The sequence below is a fragment of the Ptychodera flava genome, chromosome 20, assembly GCF_041260155.1.
Source record: "Ptychodera flava strain L36383 chromosome 20, AS_Pfla_20210202, whole genome shotgun sequence".
Lineage (NCBI taxonomy): Eukaryota > Metazoa > Hemichordata > Enteropneusta > Ptychoderidae > Ptychodera > Ptychodera flava.
The window spans coordinates 19,614,026-19,629,261 of record NC_091947.1 but is presented as its reverse complement, the minus strand read 5'-3'; the positions used below and the strand labels follow the sequence as shown (position 1 = coordinate 19,629,261).

Here is a 15,236-nt window from a genome sequence, read left to right as displayed (position 1 = left end):
TGGCTTAGCTCTAAAAATAGCGGGTGCTTATTTCGATTTTTCGGCAATGCCATTTATAATGCTATTAGTCAAGCTTCGCGTGTTTGTTAAAGAAAGTTGGTGATGAGAAAGGCGAGGCGCTGTCATCTTGACCTTCTTGAGATAACAAATGAGAGTCAATATAGAAGACAAATTAAATTTATTGGCTGTTTACGATGTAGGCTTTTCTAGTCTAATCTAATCTAATCACATCGATGACGAACACCTCGACCAATCAAAACAGATGTCTTACATGCCGAGATTGATGTAAACCAATCACTTAAGACGTTACAGATAATGTCTGTCATCTCTGGAAGACTCGGTAATATTCTTGATGGCTACGACCAAAGATAAAGACAATCAAAATCATAAATATTACATGATCTATGAGTATTAATTGGTCAATACCAGCTTCCTATATACATGATGCATGGTATCTGTCAAATACACATTCTGGATGGTACGTTATTATTTATTTATTTCTTTCTTTCTTTATTTATTTATTTATTTCTTTCTTTCTTTATTTATTAATACGTTTATTATTTAAACGTTATTCATTGGCTTATATGTTTGTCTAGCTGTTTTTTGTAAGAGTATGAATTATGTATCATACATTTATTTACGTACTGTACACAGTGTATTTTATGAACAAGATGGTATGATATTTCAAGCCCCTTGAGTTCAATTTCAAATTATATCGCTCATGTGCATCAGGAATGGCAACAAGAGAAATGTTGGTTTCATTTCGCCACTTCACCGAAAGAAGACAGTGGATGGTGTTTAGATTGCAGCTGTTACCAGGGCGATGTCGCGCGGACTAATCCACCAGGAGCATTTAGTGTAAAATCATCCGAGTGCCTGCTGTCCCGAAGCGTCATGAAACAACAACGTGAGTGCACGACGCTGACGATTTATGAGGTACGCTACCCGGGATTATGGTGAAACGACTTGGAGGATATCTGATCTGGCGTGCTATTCCTCAACTGTGACCGGCGTGACATTGTCGTAGACCGTGAAGGGAGATCAGCCTTGTCGGATGGCAATGGCGGTCACGCAGCTTTTTTTTTCAGATACTGTCAGGAAATGAGGCTTGAACAAAAATGCTCATAGTAAAAGCTTCTAGGGCGTGGACAATCTCCGGGAAGATTCGACAAAATTTATGGAGGGTTAGTGGCCTTCATCTTCTGCACAATCGAATTTCCACACTTCATCTTTGCGGACACGGTTTTATTGGTCTCTTTTCACTTTTGAAGAATGGTTGACTGCTTCGAGTGAAAAATGTTGTCTTGACTCTTGGATTTTATCGGCATATCACCACAGGCAGAAGACAATTTTTTTCACGGACATGTATACTGACATTTAATATCATCTAGTAACCATCATTAATTATCGTTGACAGAAAGAAACACAAAACTAAGTTTCAAGAATATACTCACTATTTTTCATCACTGAATAATCTAGAAAATTGAAATGCGGAAGTACTACGGGTATCAGCGGCTGATTTTGCGACTTTTTCGAGGAAGAAAGAAGAAAAGTTGGAAGCATGGACTCGTATGAAGAATTCTCAAACTCTCCCATGATAACAAGAAAATGTGCGTTTGTTTGCGCCACATGTTTTCGCCGCTTGAGAGTTGTACAGCACATGTATGGATGTACAGTAGACTATTGGTTTTGGCAGAGTTAGGGTGTACACCACAAAATTTGATTAAGCACATGTGCCTAGGTAGCACTAAAAACATATCTTGACAAAATATATGCTGAGTTTTCTCATTTCCATCCTAAATGTCGTTGAGTAATTGTATGGAATCCGAATCATTGTTTTCAAACTGTAATAGGTTGGTAATATAAAAACATCTAAAGTTTATATGGTGGACATAGTCGTGAGAAGGTCGCGTTTGAGGGACTGTCATAAAAGTAATTTTCATTTCATCCATCACTTCACATATTGGAAGGTCGGTTTGAGGTGACATATCAACTCAACAATAGTTTTCAATTTTCACGCCCATTTCCTGTTTTTCAAGCGTTTTTATTTTTGCTCTCTCTCTCTCTCTCAGCTGTGAAATCTTGTTCTAATGAAGGCACGATGAAACATAAGGTGTTCATGTCTTAGAGACGGTCCGAATGAGCTCAGTTTGCGTTGAAAAAATAGTTGTAACTTTCAATAATTCTATTTTATCAAACAAAACGAAATGAAATGTGTGAATGTGTATTGTTTATTGTTGATAAATGAATTCTTGTCCAGACAGAGCAAAACAACTGAAAGATATAAATAAGTAAAACTTGAATCTTTATCTCGACGACTTATTGGTTGTATTCATGCACACACCCTTGGTGCAAGTTCAAACAATATTAATCATCGTTTTACTCCAAGTCAGTTCGGTGAATTCTTACAATTCAACTTAAGACGTAAATAAAATACTCACGTGCTACAAACAAAATAGAACATAACTCACAGACAATCATTAAAATGGCGAACACACTCGAGGAAAATCCAAGAAGCAGACAGAAGGTCGACCCGTCAGTTTTAAAGTAATTAACAATTTGACAGAAGCGTGTAGAAGGACAGTTGCGAAAGTTAGGGGCCGTGAGTAATTAACCACAAACCAAACTCACTTTTTTACATGTTTTAGGGGTAATTGGTTTCAGTTTCATTGTTATTATCGTTCGCAAATTCACAGTAATAAAGTACATAGGTTACGTCATGGAAACATGATGCCCAATCACCGTACAGGTGTTGCTTTGAACACAGACAACGATAATTTTTCTCCTTGTCTGTGCTTTGAAGTCTATTGTTGTTCAAGAACTATATAGTCTGCAATTCAAACTTCAAACGACCAACATGTAATCTAGACATTTTTCAGGTTTAGGAAGTTTAAATGAAAATCATGGTTTCGTAGTTTGATTTTCGCTCAAAATTGTCGTTCAGGGGGTAGGGATTTAGGATTTAGGTCCAACACGATGAGTTTACGTTTGCCGTGCAGGTATTGTAATTACCCACAGTCCTTCAAATGACACGAACGCTGTGAAGGGTGTACAACTCATGCTGTTGCAATGGTGCAAAGATAATGGCTATGTTCTTAAGGAATGTGGCACTTACTTGTGGAATTACTCGGATTGCTTTTTAAACCGTAGATGGCAAGGTTACGCAAATAGGTTGTCGCTTTGTTAAGGATCAATTTCTTTGTTGACAAGATTTCAACCGCAGCACTGGCTGAGTCGTTCCCATCTATTTGTTCTCCAGTTCAACGTGAAAGTGCGTTTCTGGATGATATTAAGGTAGAATGCGCCTCGGGGACAGATATTCGGACTCTCAAAAATAAAAATACATTTTTGGTTCACCACTTGTGGGGGCTGATGTTGAAGTTCATGGAGTAAATAAAGTTTTCACGGTCTTATTTTTGTAGAACTCGAAAATTTTATTTTCCCCAATAGAGTTAACACAGAGATAGCGACCAGTTTTAATTACAGGTGTTGGTAAAGATAGAGAAATTTGCTTCTCTAGTTCACAATTTTGCGTCATGACCCCTGAGTTTTTTTCTTGATTTTGAAAGGGAAAGGTATAAAGGTTCCTTGAGAAAAGTTTGGGCAAGAGTCTAAGTCCTTCAATTTCGAGGGGCGTAACACCTTCACAGGATCTGCTCAAAAGGCATCAATGAACGCAAACCGCCAGATTATGATTTGTAAAGTGTTTTCCAGCATTCCAGAACGCAATGTCAAATATAGGCCAATAGAGAGAAAAACCATTGTGCTGACGTTGTTTCCCGTGTCTCGAATCTGTTCGAGCCAAACAATGCATACCTGGTCTTCTGACACCGATCAATATAACAAGATGAAGATCACATTACCGACAAGGGTAGACCACATTGTTAAACAATCTGAGTTCTTGGTTTGGTCTTAAACTTGAACAGGTAGTTGCCTTCGTAATTACAGTTTGAATTGTGCGATAGTTTGCGCCTATGTTTTGTTCTAAATTGTTGATGTGCAGAAAGAGCACATACCGATAATTCGCAATGATGTTTGCAGATAGTTTGAAAGGAATGGGATATAGTTTCAAGCTGATGAGTTTCATGTTCAAGATCACGGTGAAAAAAATAAGTAGCATCAATTGTTACAGTCTCTCTGTGGATGTCAGCAAAACAATAACTTTAGAAGGTGAAAATCAAGTCGCGTTGAAGGATTGTTTACTTAAATTGTAAATGAATGGGCATCTAACCTTGATGTGTACAGGTGTTGACGTAAATGGGTCCGGGGCACATTCAAGTTTTCACGCACGCTGACTTTGGCCAGTTCGGTAGCTTCTAAACCGTAATACTTGTAATATAATCGGACAAAAGTGGTATTGTTGCGGTCGACCCGGTCAAAATTGTTTTGAGAAACTAAGGTTGATAAAGACGAAATGATGTGTTATCCGACACGATATCAGAGTATATCGTCACTTACTTCAATCAGCTTCCAGGCCCAGGATGTTTTCACAGAAACTGGAAAAGTTGCATTGCATTGACTTTATTACTGCCCTCCCACATCAGAACAATTTAGGCAAACGTGGGTGAAGAGATTGGACACAACTTAATGATATCACGCTTATCATGCTTTTCTTTTTGAAAAAAAAAATGAAATAATGGTAGTCTGGTTTTAGTCAGTCAGTGTAATTCCTTAGATATGGTCATGCTGAATATTACTGTGAATTGGATTAGGAATATGCAAAATCTCGTATGTTCCAATCTCTATTTAGTCACTACCCATTTCAACAAATGCTGAAATAGCAAATAGACTTTACAGCTACCGTCTACCTAAGCTAAACTGGGACGAGAATCGACCATTTCTGCATTTCAACACACCCCTCCCCCCAATCGGAATGCACAGCGTTGCCTAACCAACATTTGCAGGGCAGATAATCAGACAGTTCCAAAAATAATCTTAAATGGAGTCCACATACGGAACATGGAAGGAGTTATCCGATCAGCAGGGCATGATCGTACGAGTATACGAAGAGTACGCATGAACTCCGGCAGGACAACTTACTAATAGCTATCTTTAAGCTAATAGCGTCCATTAGATTTTATGTGTGGCCAGGCAGCAATAAACCGTCTTTGATGGCGTTGAAGCGGGATTACTTTTACACAGGGGTGATCTATGCGTAATCTTTATAGCGTGCCATCAATGAAATCGGTGTATGTCACTGAACCGACGACGAGAGGAATGACAGTATTGTACGATATACATAGAGAAATTAGTTTTTGCACGGGCTTGGGAAGGTTCACGTAAAAGCAATATTACATAGACTAGAGCGCGAACAGTAAAAGGCTGACAGACGAACAGACGGGGTTTTAGTCTTCGCAAGAATGTTAAAAACATGGACTGTGTCTTTTTCTTTTTTGTTTTAAGTAAGTAAAAATACTTGTTCTCATAAGGACTGTGATATGATAGAGCGCTATCGGTACGCGCGTATCGGACATCTGTGTTTCTGCGCATGGAATTCCATTCAAATGCATGTACGATTTCACATGGTCCAATTCCATACGATACAGCAGATATTACCGGTGATGTCACTGAGAAATGTCACAACAACTCCACGCAAGGCATTGCTCCCGGGTACCGAGAGTTCAATGTCCCCGTAAGGCAACTCTTGAAGTTGTTTGCTCCTAAATTACGGATTGTAAACGAACCGAACGCCTCACAACAGCTGATATTGTTGGACTCAAAACTGAAGGTCTCGACCGATGGCATCGCCATCAAGTTATCGATCACTGCACTGTACGCCATGCCAGAACATAAAACTGTTATGCATTGAGAAAGATATCGTTCGGGACATCAATATGCTGTAAACGTACAGCATGCAGAATGCATATACAAGATACATAGATAGATACATAGATACATAGATACATATACAGATACACATACGTACATACATACATACATACATACATACATACATACATACATACATACATACATACATACATACATACAATACACATACATACATACATACATACATACATACATACATACATACATACATACATACATACATACATACATACATACATACATACATACATACATACATACATACATACATACATACATACATACATACATACATACATACATTCATGCATACATGCATACTTACATGCATAGATAGATACATAGATACCTGTAGGTGACAGTTCTGTGAATCGATGATTGTTTGATGAGTTTTAGTTTTACAGACCGGCAAAACCGACTTGAAGCTTATTAATTTCGTTCTGTTATTTGACGGATGGCTGAATTTTTGAAATTGCCAATTGGCACGGCCAAAAGTTTGTTTTTCTAAAGTTCACTTCAAACACTGATATAAGGTTTCTTACCCAGGTATCAATTTTGGGTTTTGCAATAAACATGCGACAAATTATGTGTTTGCCTTGCCTCCTGGAAGGTTTTGAATGATAAATTTTATCAAAGAATATATCTCTAAATCGTGATGGGTTCCCACGTCGTATGGTGAACGCAATTTTCACACATCGGCTTGGCTACGTCATAAAGTGATATCATATACAATTGCATTAAAGTTCCATTAGCTGTATCTTCTGGCGATTTTTCCGTTAGTTTTGATTGAAATGATCACTGGCTCCTGTTGAAGAGTCTGTCAAATAACAGAGAATCGCATATTATTCGGAAACATCACGTGCCCGACAACTAAATAACATGTGATTTTACAACGAAAATTTCAATTTTTGTCCGGACAGAAATACAAACTCTGTTGACACGCGGATTCCAACGTAGGCATTCTTCTGCACCTGCGCGAGCCATTTACAGCAATTTAAAAATAATATTCATTACTTATGCCCGGTAATTACGACGTAGTCCATTGTCGAACACGTTGCGTAGCCAGATGTCTGGCAATCCACGACGCAATGTTGTTTTGATCCCCCAATCAATAAAGGTGAACTTGTACATCTCGCGTGATCGCGGCGTCACAATGTGCGTTCTCCCCGGCGCTGAGCATGCCAGACGTCAACAAACGAGCTCGGAAGGGCAACACGTTTGGACAAAAAGTAGCAGTTTTATGTGGCTATAACATCACTAATCATGCTTGTTTCTTCGTAAAACAACATTTTGCAACAAATATGAGCCTCCCACGTGGAATTTTCCGGGGTAAAAATGGTCAAAAGTTACAAATAATGGCCCTTTAATACATAAAAAAATTCTTCCGACTGAATAATATGGAGAATGTTCGGAAATTTTCTGCAGTTTCTGAAAGTTAACCAAGAGGTGTTTCATTCCCTCGCATAGGGTAGAGCTGAATGAACGTGCGTGTCGGAGATTGGCTAATAATATCGACGGAGGACATCGAAGTTGCACGTGCTTCCTAGAACTCAGGCCTGAACATATTTCTTAGAAATGCACACGGTACAGATACACGAGTCTAACACATGTAACTGACCTGAACACGTCGTGATGGTGTGCGCGTTCGCACAAGTTCAAGTCCATCAGATTTTAAGGGTGGAGACCTGTGTGTACAAAGGTTAACTCAACGGAGCATACATTCATACTTGGAATGAGAGCGCGCTGTTTACATAAATATGAGAACCCTCGGCGACTGCGTTGTAGGACTGTGTTCATTTTACAGCTATTCAATACTTCATTTATTTTCACGTCTGTGTTCCTCATACAGAAAGTCGGGTAAGCATGGTCAGGCTCTGTAAATCCTGGTGACGAATTTGAAAGGCTTCAAGTTGGTCTGTTGTTATGCTGCAACTCAACTTTTGACACTTAATACCTATGAATTTTCTTTTGTTATTGGCCAAAGTTGTGTAATGGTCAGACAGTTCTTGGGATTAGAGTTTCCCAAGGTACAGCGCAGCTGAAACATCGTCGTTTTTCACTTGAAATCCTAACGTTTCCAAGTAAAGCTTTCGAATAATTTTGAGGTCTCCTGTGACGCAAACTCAACATTTACTTACGGCCTTCAGGTGTAAAAGGAAACACGCATAACAAATGAATGCGTCTCACTTTTGGTGCTTGGCAGGGGTCAAAGGCCGCTGCGAGGAAAATATGTCGGAATCCGTACGAATACGAATGCACGCGTCAAAACTTTCACATAACACTGACGCTTTCGCTTGTGCCCGTACTAGTTTATTTCCAGATTTCTTTCGTTCAATTTCAAGTTTAACGCGTAAAGGATTACCAGCAAGGTAGTTAAGGAAATAAAAACCAGGGATTTCAATGCCCATCGTAACATTCTAACTAAGTACTAAGCTCGTAAGCCTAGCCATAGGCACCTGGAAACGAAACATAAACACCGCAGAATAATTGGATTCCGAATCAGTTTGATATCCGACAGTTCAGCGCATGACCCTGGTGCTTTATAGAGGCAATCACGACAATGAAAATCAAGTTACCATAAATAGCTTTTGAGCCTTGGATATTTCACTTAATTTTTTTTAAAAAGTGCCGTTTATACATCTCTCAAGCTAGGGAGTTGAGACGTAGCTTTTCGCATGGATTCGCTAATTTGAAGGCAATTCTAAGAAATTCCTGTAAAGCCCGCAACGTTGCATCCCATTATTTTGTGAGTGGCGGTGTTGAAATGATTGAACAGTTTTTGAAATTAATTCAAGACGTTGTGAAAATCAATGCTTCAAAAGAAAGCGCAAGTACTACGATAGCACTTCAACCGCTAATGTCGACGTCATCGTATCGTGTGTCGATCGCCGAATGTTCTTCGCGCATGGTTTTTCTCTCTGCAACTCATATTGAGTGATCAAGTGAATACGGTGCTGACGCCAGTCTTTCTCAGTGGACGATATTCGACGAAATGAGCAATGAATTTCCCGCCAAAATTTTGAGAAAGAAATATATGAGAAATAATATCCCTCGCGTTTTATTTTCAGATAAGAGGAAAGTGCGGCGGTGTACCACAACAGCGTGCAAGTACGTGAAAAAAGAAATTGATTAATGAGACGTGAAAAATATTTCCGGAAGATGTCGTTATTGAATGCCGCTTATCTCTAGATAACAACACATTTTGTGTGAATTTATGTCTCACCATACCTGTATCATGGAATCGTTCAGCATATCCCATCGTTATCACATTGTACTTTGAACTCTCAATGGGAGGATCTATCGCTTTACGTCCATTACTGATCCGAACAGACAAAAGTTGCAGTACAATATCTGGAAAGAACTGGCATTTTGCTCGTCCAGCGGAGGGTGGATTTGCCCGCGGGGCGTCTTCGGAGTGTACCTTTATGGCATCTGTGTTTTGCACAATCCACGCTTTATGCGCTAATTACAGAGATGATCGCCGATGTATGAGCTGAATCGCAGAAAGCGGTTGGCGGCCAGGTAGTCGTCGCTCATTAGGCAAGTGATAAAGACAATGTTTTGGTTCCGATCCGCATCGACCTAATTACTTCTGAAATGGCCAATCATTACTTTTTGGCTGCAGTCAGAAAAAAAAAAATCGCAACAACTGTTTTTGTGCGCCGGGGTAGGTTGGCCATACAATAAATTGAACACAATTATCTTGATCATCTCACATTCTGCGGACCGAGTCAATTACTTGCCGGACTGATATCGCTTCTTCGTCTTATTGCGTTTTAACGACGCTGCCAATACGCCAGTTCCATTCCAAACGAAAGCAGAGCCAATTATTGCACGCCTCCTGACAAATAAAGCCCAGATACCGCATCTTCAAAACAGCTTTTGTCCTATTCAGTCACTCAGACTAGCTGATACCCAAGCCTTCTCTCTCCAAAGTCTTTGATTAATTGTCATGTACTGTAGTAGTTTATACTATAAGAGAGAATTATCCACAGGCTACTATAGACCCAATTACTACACGCTTCAACAGAGAAGACAATCGGAGAAAGTGAAGTTCACAAAGGCGTACATTTTTAATGACATAAATAGCCTTAACACATGCCTTTTAGCGTGCCTGCGTGAAGATTCAACAATTTCACATAAACCTGTAGTCAATCGACCTGCCATTCCTGCTATATATCTTCCAAGCCTGTGAATCCTTGTAAATGTTTGTCTTTGGTTTTGTTTTGTATTGTCCAGTCCCGCTATTTAAACCGGCGTTCAAGTACCCTTGTACTTTTTTTTTGCAAGTGCGGACATAAATGTCTCGAAGAATAAGATGTAGTTAATTCAACATTTTTATGATGACTTTACGACGTGCGCGACGAGTTCAAATGTCAATAGAGTAAAAGAAACTCAACCTTGTGTCCGGGACAGTCTACTGTGATTTATTTAGTCAAAACTAACGAGTCGCCCAGGCTGTGAACTCCCCCACCTGAAGTAAATGTTAGTTTGCGCCGCTCAAAAGGTGAATTAGGCAAAGTTGCGGGAACTATACTGGCAGTTGTGATGTTGATTTAAGGCAACATAGTTTTGTGGTAACATTTTATCAGTAAAACGCCCGGGAAATGGGGAATGAAAGGCGTGCTGACGTCAGCGAGATTTTTAATTTGTATTCACCGAATACAGTTGTCGGAAAACATGCAATTAGTGTTTTCTCCGTTGCTCTTATCGCAACCCTTCACAGTCAAGCCTCTTGTGTCTTTTCAGCCCTTTTCATCTCAGCTGTCAGTGTCTTAGCCAACGTCCCTCCCTAAGGATTCTGTCTTATCACTCTGATTCACACGGTGATCATCACCACCTTTCTTCCGCCTTTAGTGGGTCACTAAGCCACCGTGTACACGGCAAAACGCTGTGAGTAGGCCCGAGATGGACGTTAACGAATTCCGTCGGGATTACACGCAGCGTTCGGTCAGTTGCGTGAGCACACATGCGTATGTGCTTCTTCGTGTTTTTTTTCGCCGGCTATCTGCTAACTCTGCATATCCGACTATAAATAGCTAAATAAATGAGCTGCTCTCACGGCCTCGGCACAGATAACAAACCATTTATCGAAAGACATAACTCATAAGCGTGGATATTTCTATTAATACAATGAGATACGAGGATAAAGCAAGACGTCATCAGGCATTCATAAAGCGATCGGCGTAACAAAAGTCAAGGGTATGGCAAATCCTTTAATTTCAAACCCAAACATCCATGATAAAAAATATCTCGCCAAAATTTATTTTTTTAAATATCATTCCAAGTTGTTTCGCTGCAAAGAAATTTTAAAATTTCTATTGTCTTTATTTAACATTTTTTAGCTCATCAAAATCGTGCAAGAATGAACTCGGATTTTACAGAAATAAAAAAATAAGGACGAACGTTACACTGAGTGGGGCTGTTTGACCAGAGTCGTTTTGGTCATGAGTTCAAACTACGCATTAACCATAAAATTATGGCGTAAAAGTATGGCAAGCGCGACTTTTTTATAGTTCAGTTTTCCTTAACAGCGGGGAGGGCCATGCGATTTTATTGTGCTTGGCAATTTCGGTGTAAACAAAATCAAAAGTTCAAAATGAAGCATAAATTATCGAATCTGTCATGATTAAATGACTCTTCAGTGGAGATACTGTTTACTTGCGCAACAGAAAATCATAATAACGAGCGCTGAATGAGATGCAAATAGCACGCATATTATTATCATAGAAATTGCATCCTTGACGAATCGGAGGCTGCCGTTTTCGCGATGACATCCGTGAATGAATCGAGAGTACAAATTGGGTGCTTTAACGCGCTTAGTAAAGGGCGCCGACCACAGTAAATACACACGACAGACTGCTTCACGCGCTATACCGATAGTTGAGGGACAGTGGTAAGCAGATTGAACCTGCATCGAAGACGCTGATACTTTGCGTAAGTTCCTCAAATATTTGATTCCCTGCCTACAGTAAACAGTTGTCGCTCTCCAATCACTCCACGTATGGCACATCAATCCACAAAATTTGAGCGTTAGTCGATAGGGCTCAAATTTACCGGAGCTAAAACTACACGGTGATTGTCCGTTACGAGACTCCGTCATCGCTCCGTCTTGTTTCCATGGTCGGGATGTATTTGTTGAACGTGTTCGGTATGTTGATGGGTAACTGGAACGCTCGAGTTCTCGGATCTCCGGCGCGAGAATCGCGTGTGCACAATGACTCGTAATTGTGGTCTCTGTCGCTTTTACGTATTCCCCGCGTCTAGTCAGAAGTTGCACTACCGCCACCCATACGTCAGGAAAATCAACGCGACGAGCAAGCCGCATTGACATGCCGTTTTAAGCAAATCACTTAACTTGATTTCTGTCGGCGCGTACGTGCACCGGCGTCCAAATCGGGGAACGCTGAGTTCAGGCGAGCTGAAAGCAAGAACGGGAGCCACAAGAGAGAGAGAGAGCAGAGTAGGGGAGTCTGGAAAGTTCCCACGCCTCGGGAGAGGTGGAAAAATCGTCACATCGAGGAATGACAGCGTACTTTCGAACTACCATGAGTAATAACACGTCGTATCCCACCATACTCGACACCGCATCGACGGCTGCGCACTTTACGCTGCAAGAAAAGATCATCATCGGCACGGTGTTGGGAAGCATCGCTCTTGCCACGGTAGCTGGGAATCTGCTTGTGACGGCAGCTCTGCTCATATTCAAAAACCTTCGCAAGAACCTTTCAAACTACCTCATTTTGAACCTCGCTGCAGCGGACTTCTTCGTCGGCATCCTGCTGCTGCCTCCGGTAATAGTAAACGAGCTCGAAGGCAAGTGGTATTTCGGATCTACGTTTTGTAAAATACTGAAAAGCCTTGATATATGCCTGACAGAGGTATCAGTTTGGGGCATGGTACTTATCAGCTTAGACAAGTATATCTATATTACTTTCCCACTAACTTATCGCGAGAAAGTCACGCGCACCAGGATGGCCGTGGCGGTGTGTATATGCTGGGTCTACGAAGCTATCAAGTCTTTTTATCCCATTATGGCTGGAATCGCCGAGGACCCAGACATGCAAAATAGAACTGACCAGTCCGAGGAATGTCTTCCAGTAATTGTTAAATACGAACTTGTGCTCACGTCCATCGTCCTAACTTTTCTCATACCCCTGATAATGCTCATCTTCTTCAACTGTCGCATCTGGCTGATTGTTCGCGAGCATTCCCGGAGAATGGACAGCGACAATTACAACTACAACCCCGAGGAGCACACGCACCATGTGCAAGGATTCTCCAAGGCGGACATCAAGGCCTTCAAGGGAACCCTTTTGCTCGTCGTGACGTTCCTAGTGATGTGGCTGCCTTTCTGGACCATTCTGGTCGCCGATCGCCTTTTCGGTGTGGCAATACCGGCTGTCCTCTACACCACGTTTAATTGGATGACCTACTGTAACTCCTGCGTAAACCCGCTGCTCTACTCGTTCAACAGGACATTGCGAGGTGCCTGTAAAAAGCTGTTGCGATGTGAGTGTAGCTACCATCCAGTCGACACCTGATCGCGGAGTGTGTTTGCAGAGACGGTAAACCCCAGATGTAACATTCCCCCACTGTGTATTTTGTCTTGTGTACCAGGGATTTATTTACACGAAATTTCTTGTTTTCTTTTCCTGAAGTGTGTTTTTTTTTACATTTTCTGTTCACAAAAGTACGGTGTATTATCGGAATGCGATTTGAACAGAGTTTGCTTTTTACAAAGGGATCGATACAATTTTATCGGTAAACCAACGGCAAGATTTAACGACACCATGAGCCGAAACGGAGATTCCCTCGTTACCTGTACAGAACCATAGTTTTATTGTTGGAGGTCGTCAATATGCCAATCGATCACTGAGACATTGTGATTTTCCCGTCATTTACATCCACGTGACACATGTGAACTCTGTCGTTCTATTTACCCGCCTGTTTACGTGGAACTAATTGATTTTTCACGGCAGAGGGGTGTTTTCTTCCCAGTATTTCCCACAAGGCGTTGCGTGTCCATGTGATATTCACTCGTAGCGAATTTACAATGATATGTTGTCGATTCCCGCATGACTTCGAAGAATGGGCTGTTTCGTAACATCCGGAGCTGGCCCGGATCGAAGTCTTGTTTTGCTCTCGTGACCTCAAAACTTGTCCATCAGCTGAAACTTCAAAAGGTCGTGATGTTTTAATAAAAGTTAATGATGATATCACCAACTGCAAAGAGATCTGTGCATGTTTTACTGACAACCTGGGGCACGCGGTTTGCCCTTCGCTGAAGGCGAGAAATTTCAAGCCATTACAATCTTGAGGGTGTCTGATGTCAAAAGATTTAGGTAGGATTTTATGGAGGAAGTTAACGCAGAATGAACAGAATACGCCCTCCGGGGCCCTGTCTTATCGTCTGAAAATGTCAGAGATTTTTTTATCCGCCAAGATTTACGCAGATACATGCAATAAACGCGGTAGCTGCGACCCGAACTTGACCCCATCAGTGTCGAAATTGGTGCTGGCAAAACGACGAAAGAAGCATTTCAATTGGAAATAAATCTAAAAACGATTTGACTTGAGACGTGTTTATCGATGTTGGGCATAGTTGGAGAGATTCCAAATCGAAATGGACACCCAAAACACTTCTTTACAAAAAGGGGAATTGCAACGACAAAAACACTTAAGATCGGGCTGAGTGAGTAGAGTGAGTCAGTATTGTACTCTTGGCATTGCTTTCTGCCTACCACAGACGACAGCACGCAACATTTTCCAAATTCTTAGCCGTTAATCAGTGCACAGCAGCCGGTCAATCAGCTCATTGGTCATCGTGCCCGTCGGCAGCAATGCCATCTCTTCCCACACAATTGTACCCCTTCTTAAAGTTACGTAACTTTTTTGAACCATCACTCTCCATTCGATATATTGTCCCACCTGTTAATGGGGGTCCTTCCTACATACCTCTGCGGCCGCAAAAGTCGCACTTGGCGTCTCCTCGTCGCGCGCGTCCACACCTCCCGGACCCCGACAAAGTGCGTGAACAACGTGTTCACTCCATCAAACTTCAGCAATTGCCTCGGTTGGCGGAGAGTATATGGCTGCCAACCTCACGCTGCGACCGAGTCCTTGTCAGAAATCCAATTATTGTGATTTGCATTCACACACCAAGTCTTGTCCCGTGTTGACATCACTTGTCAATGAGATTGAGCAGTTAATTGATAATGAGCGGTATAAATTCTGATTAACCCGAACGACCGCTAATTTGATTTGACAATTACTGTGGTTTATTTCTAAAAATATTCCTTTTCACTATGGCTTAAAGTATTATCCTCATTTTCGAATTCATATACGGGCACCAAGGGCAATTTCCCCTCTGAACGTATTAATATAAATTCAATTTCGGGCAT

At 41.1% G+C, this 15,236-nt stretch overlaps 1 protein-coding gene across 1 annotated transcript; it reads left to right on the top strand.

Annotated features, from left to right (window-relative positions):
* The first annotated feature begins 12,380 nt into the window (after positions 1 to 12,380).
* On the top strand, positions 12,381 to 13,376 carry LOC139120778 (5-hydroxytryptamine receptor 4-like). Its single transcript, XM_070685331.1, has one exon. It carries the CDS (start codon positions 12,381 to 12,383, stop codon positions 13,374 to 13,376), a length of 996 nt encoding a protein of 331 aa, XP_070541432.1.
* The last annotated feature ends 1,860 nt before the right edge of the window (positions 13,377 to 15,236 follow it).

Excerpts from the sequence above, each read along its gene's own strand:
- LOC139120778 (XM_070685331.1), top strand. The coding sequence starts at position 12,381 with ATGAGTAATAACACGTCGTATCCCACCATACTCGACACCGCATCGACG.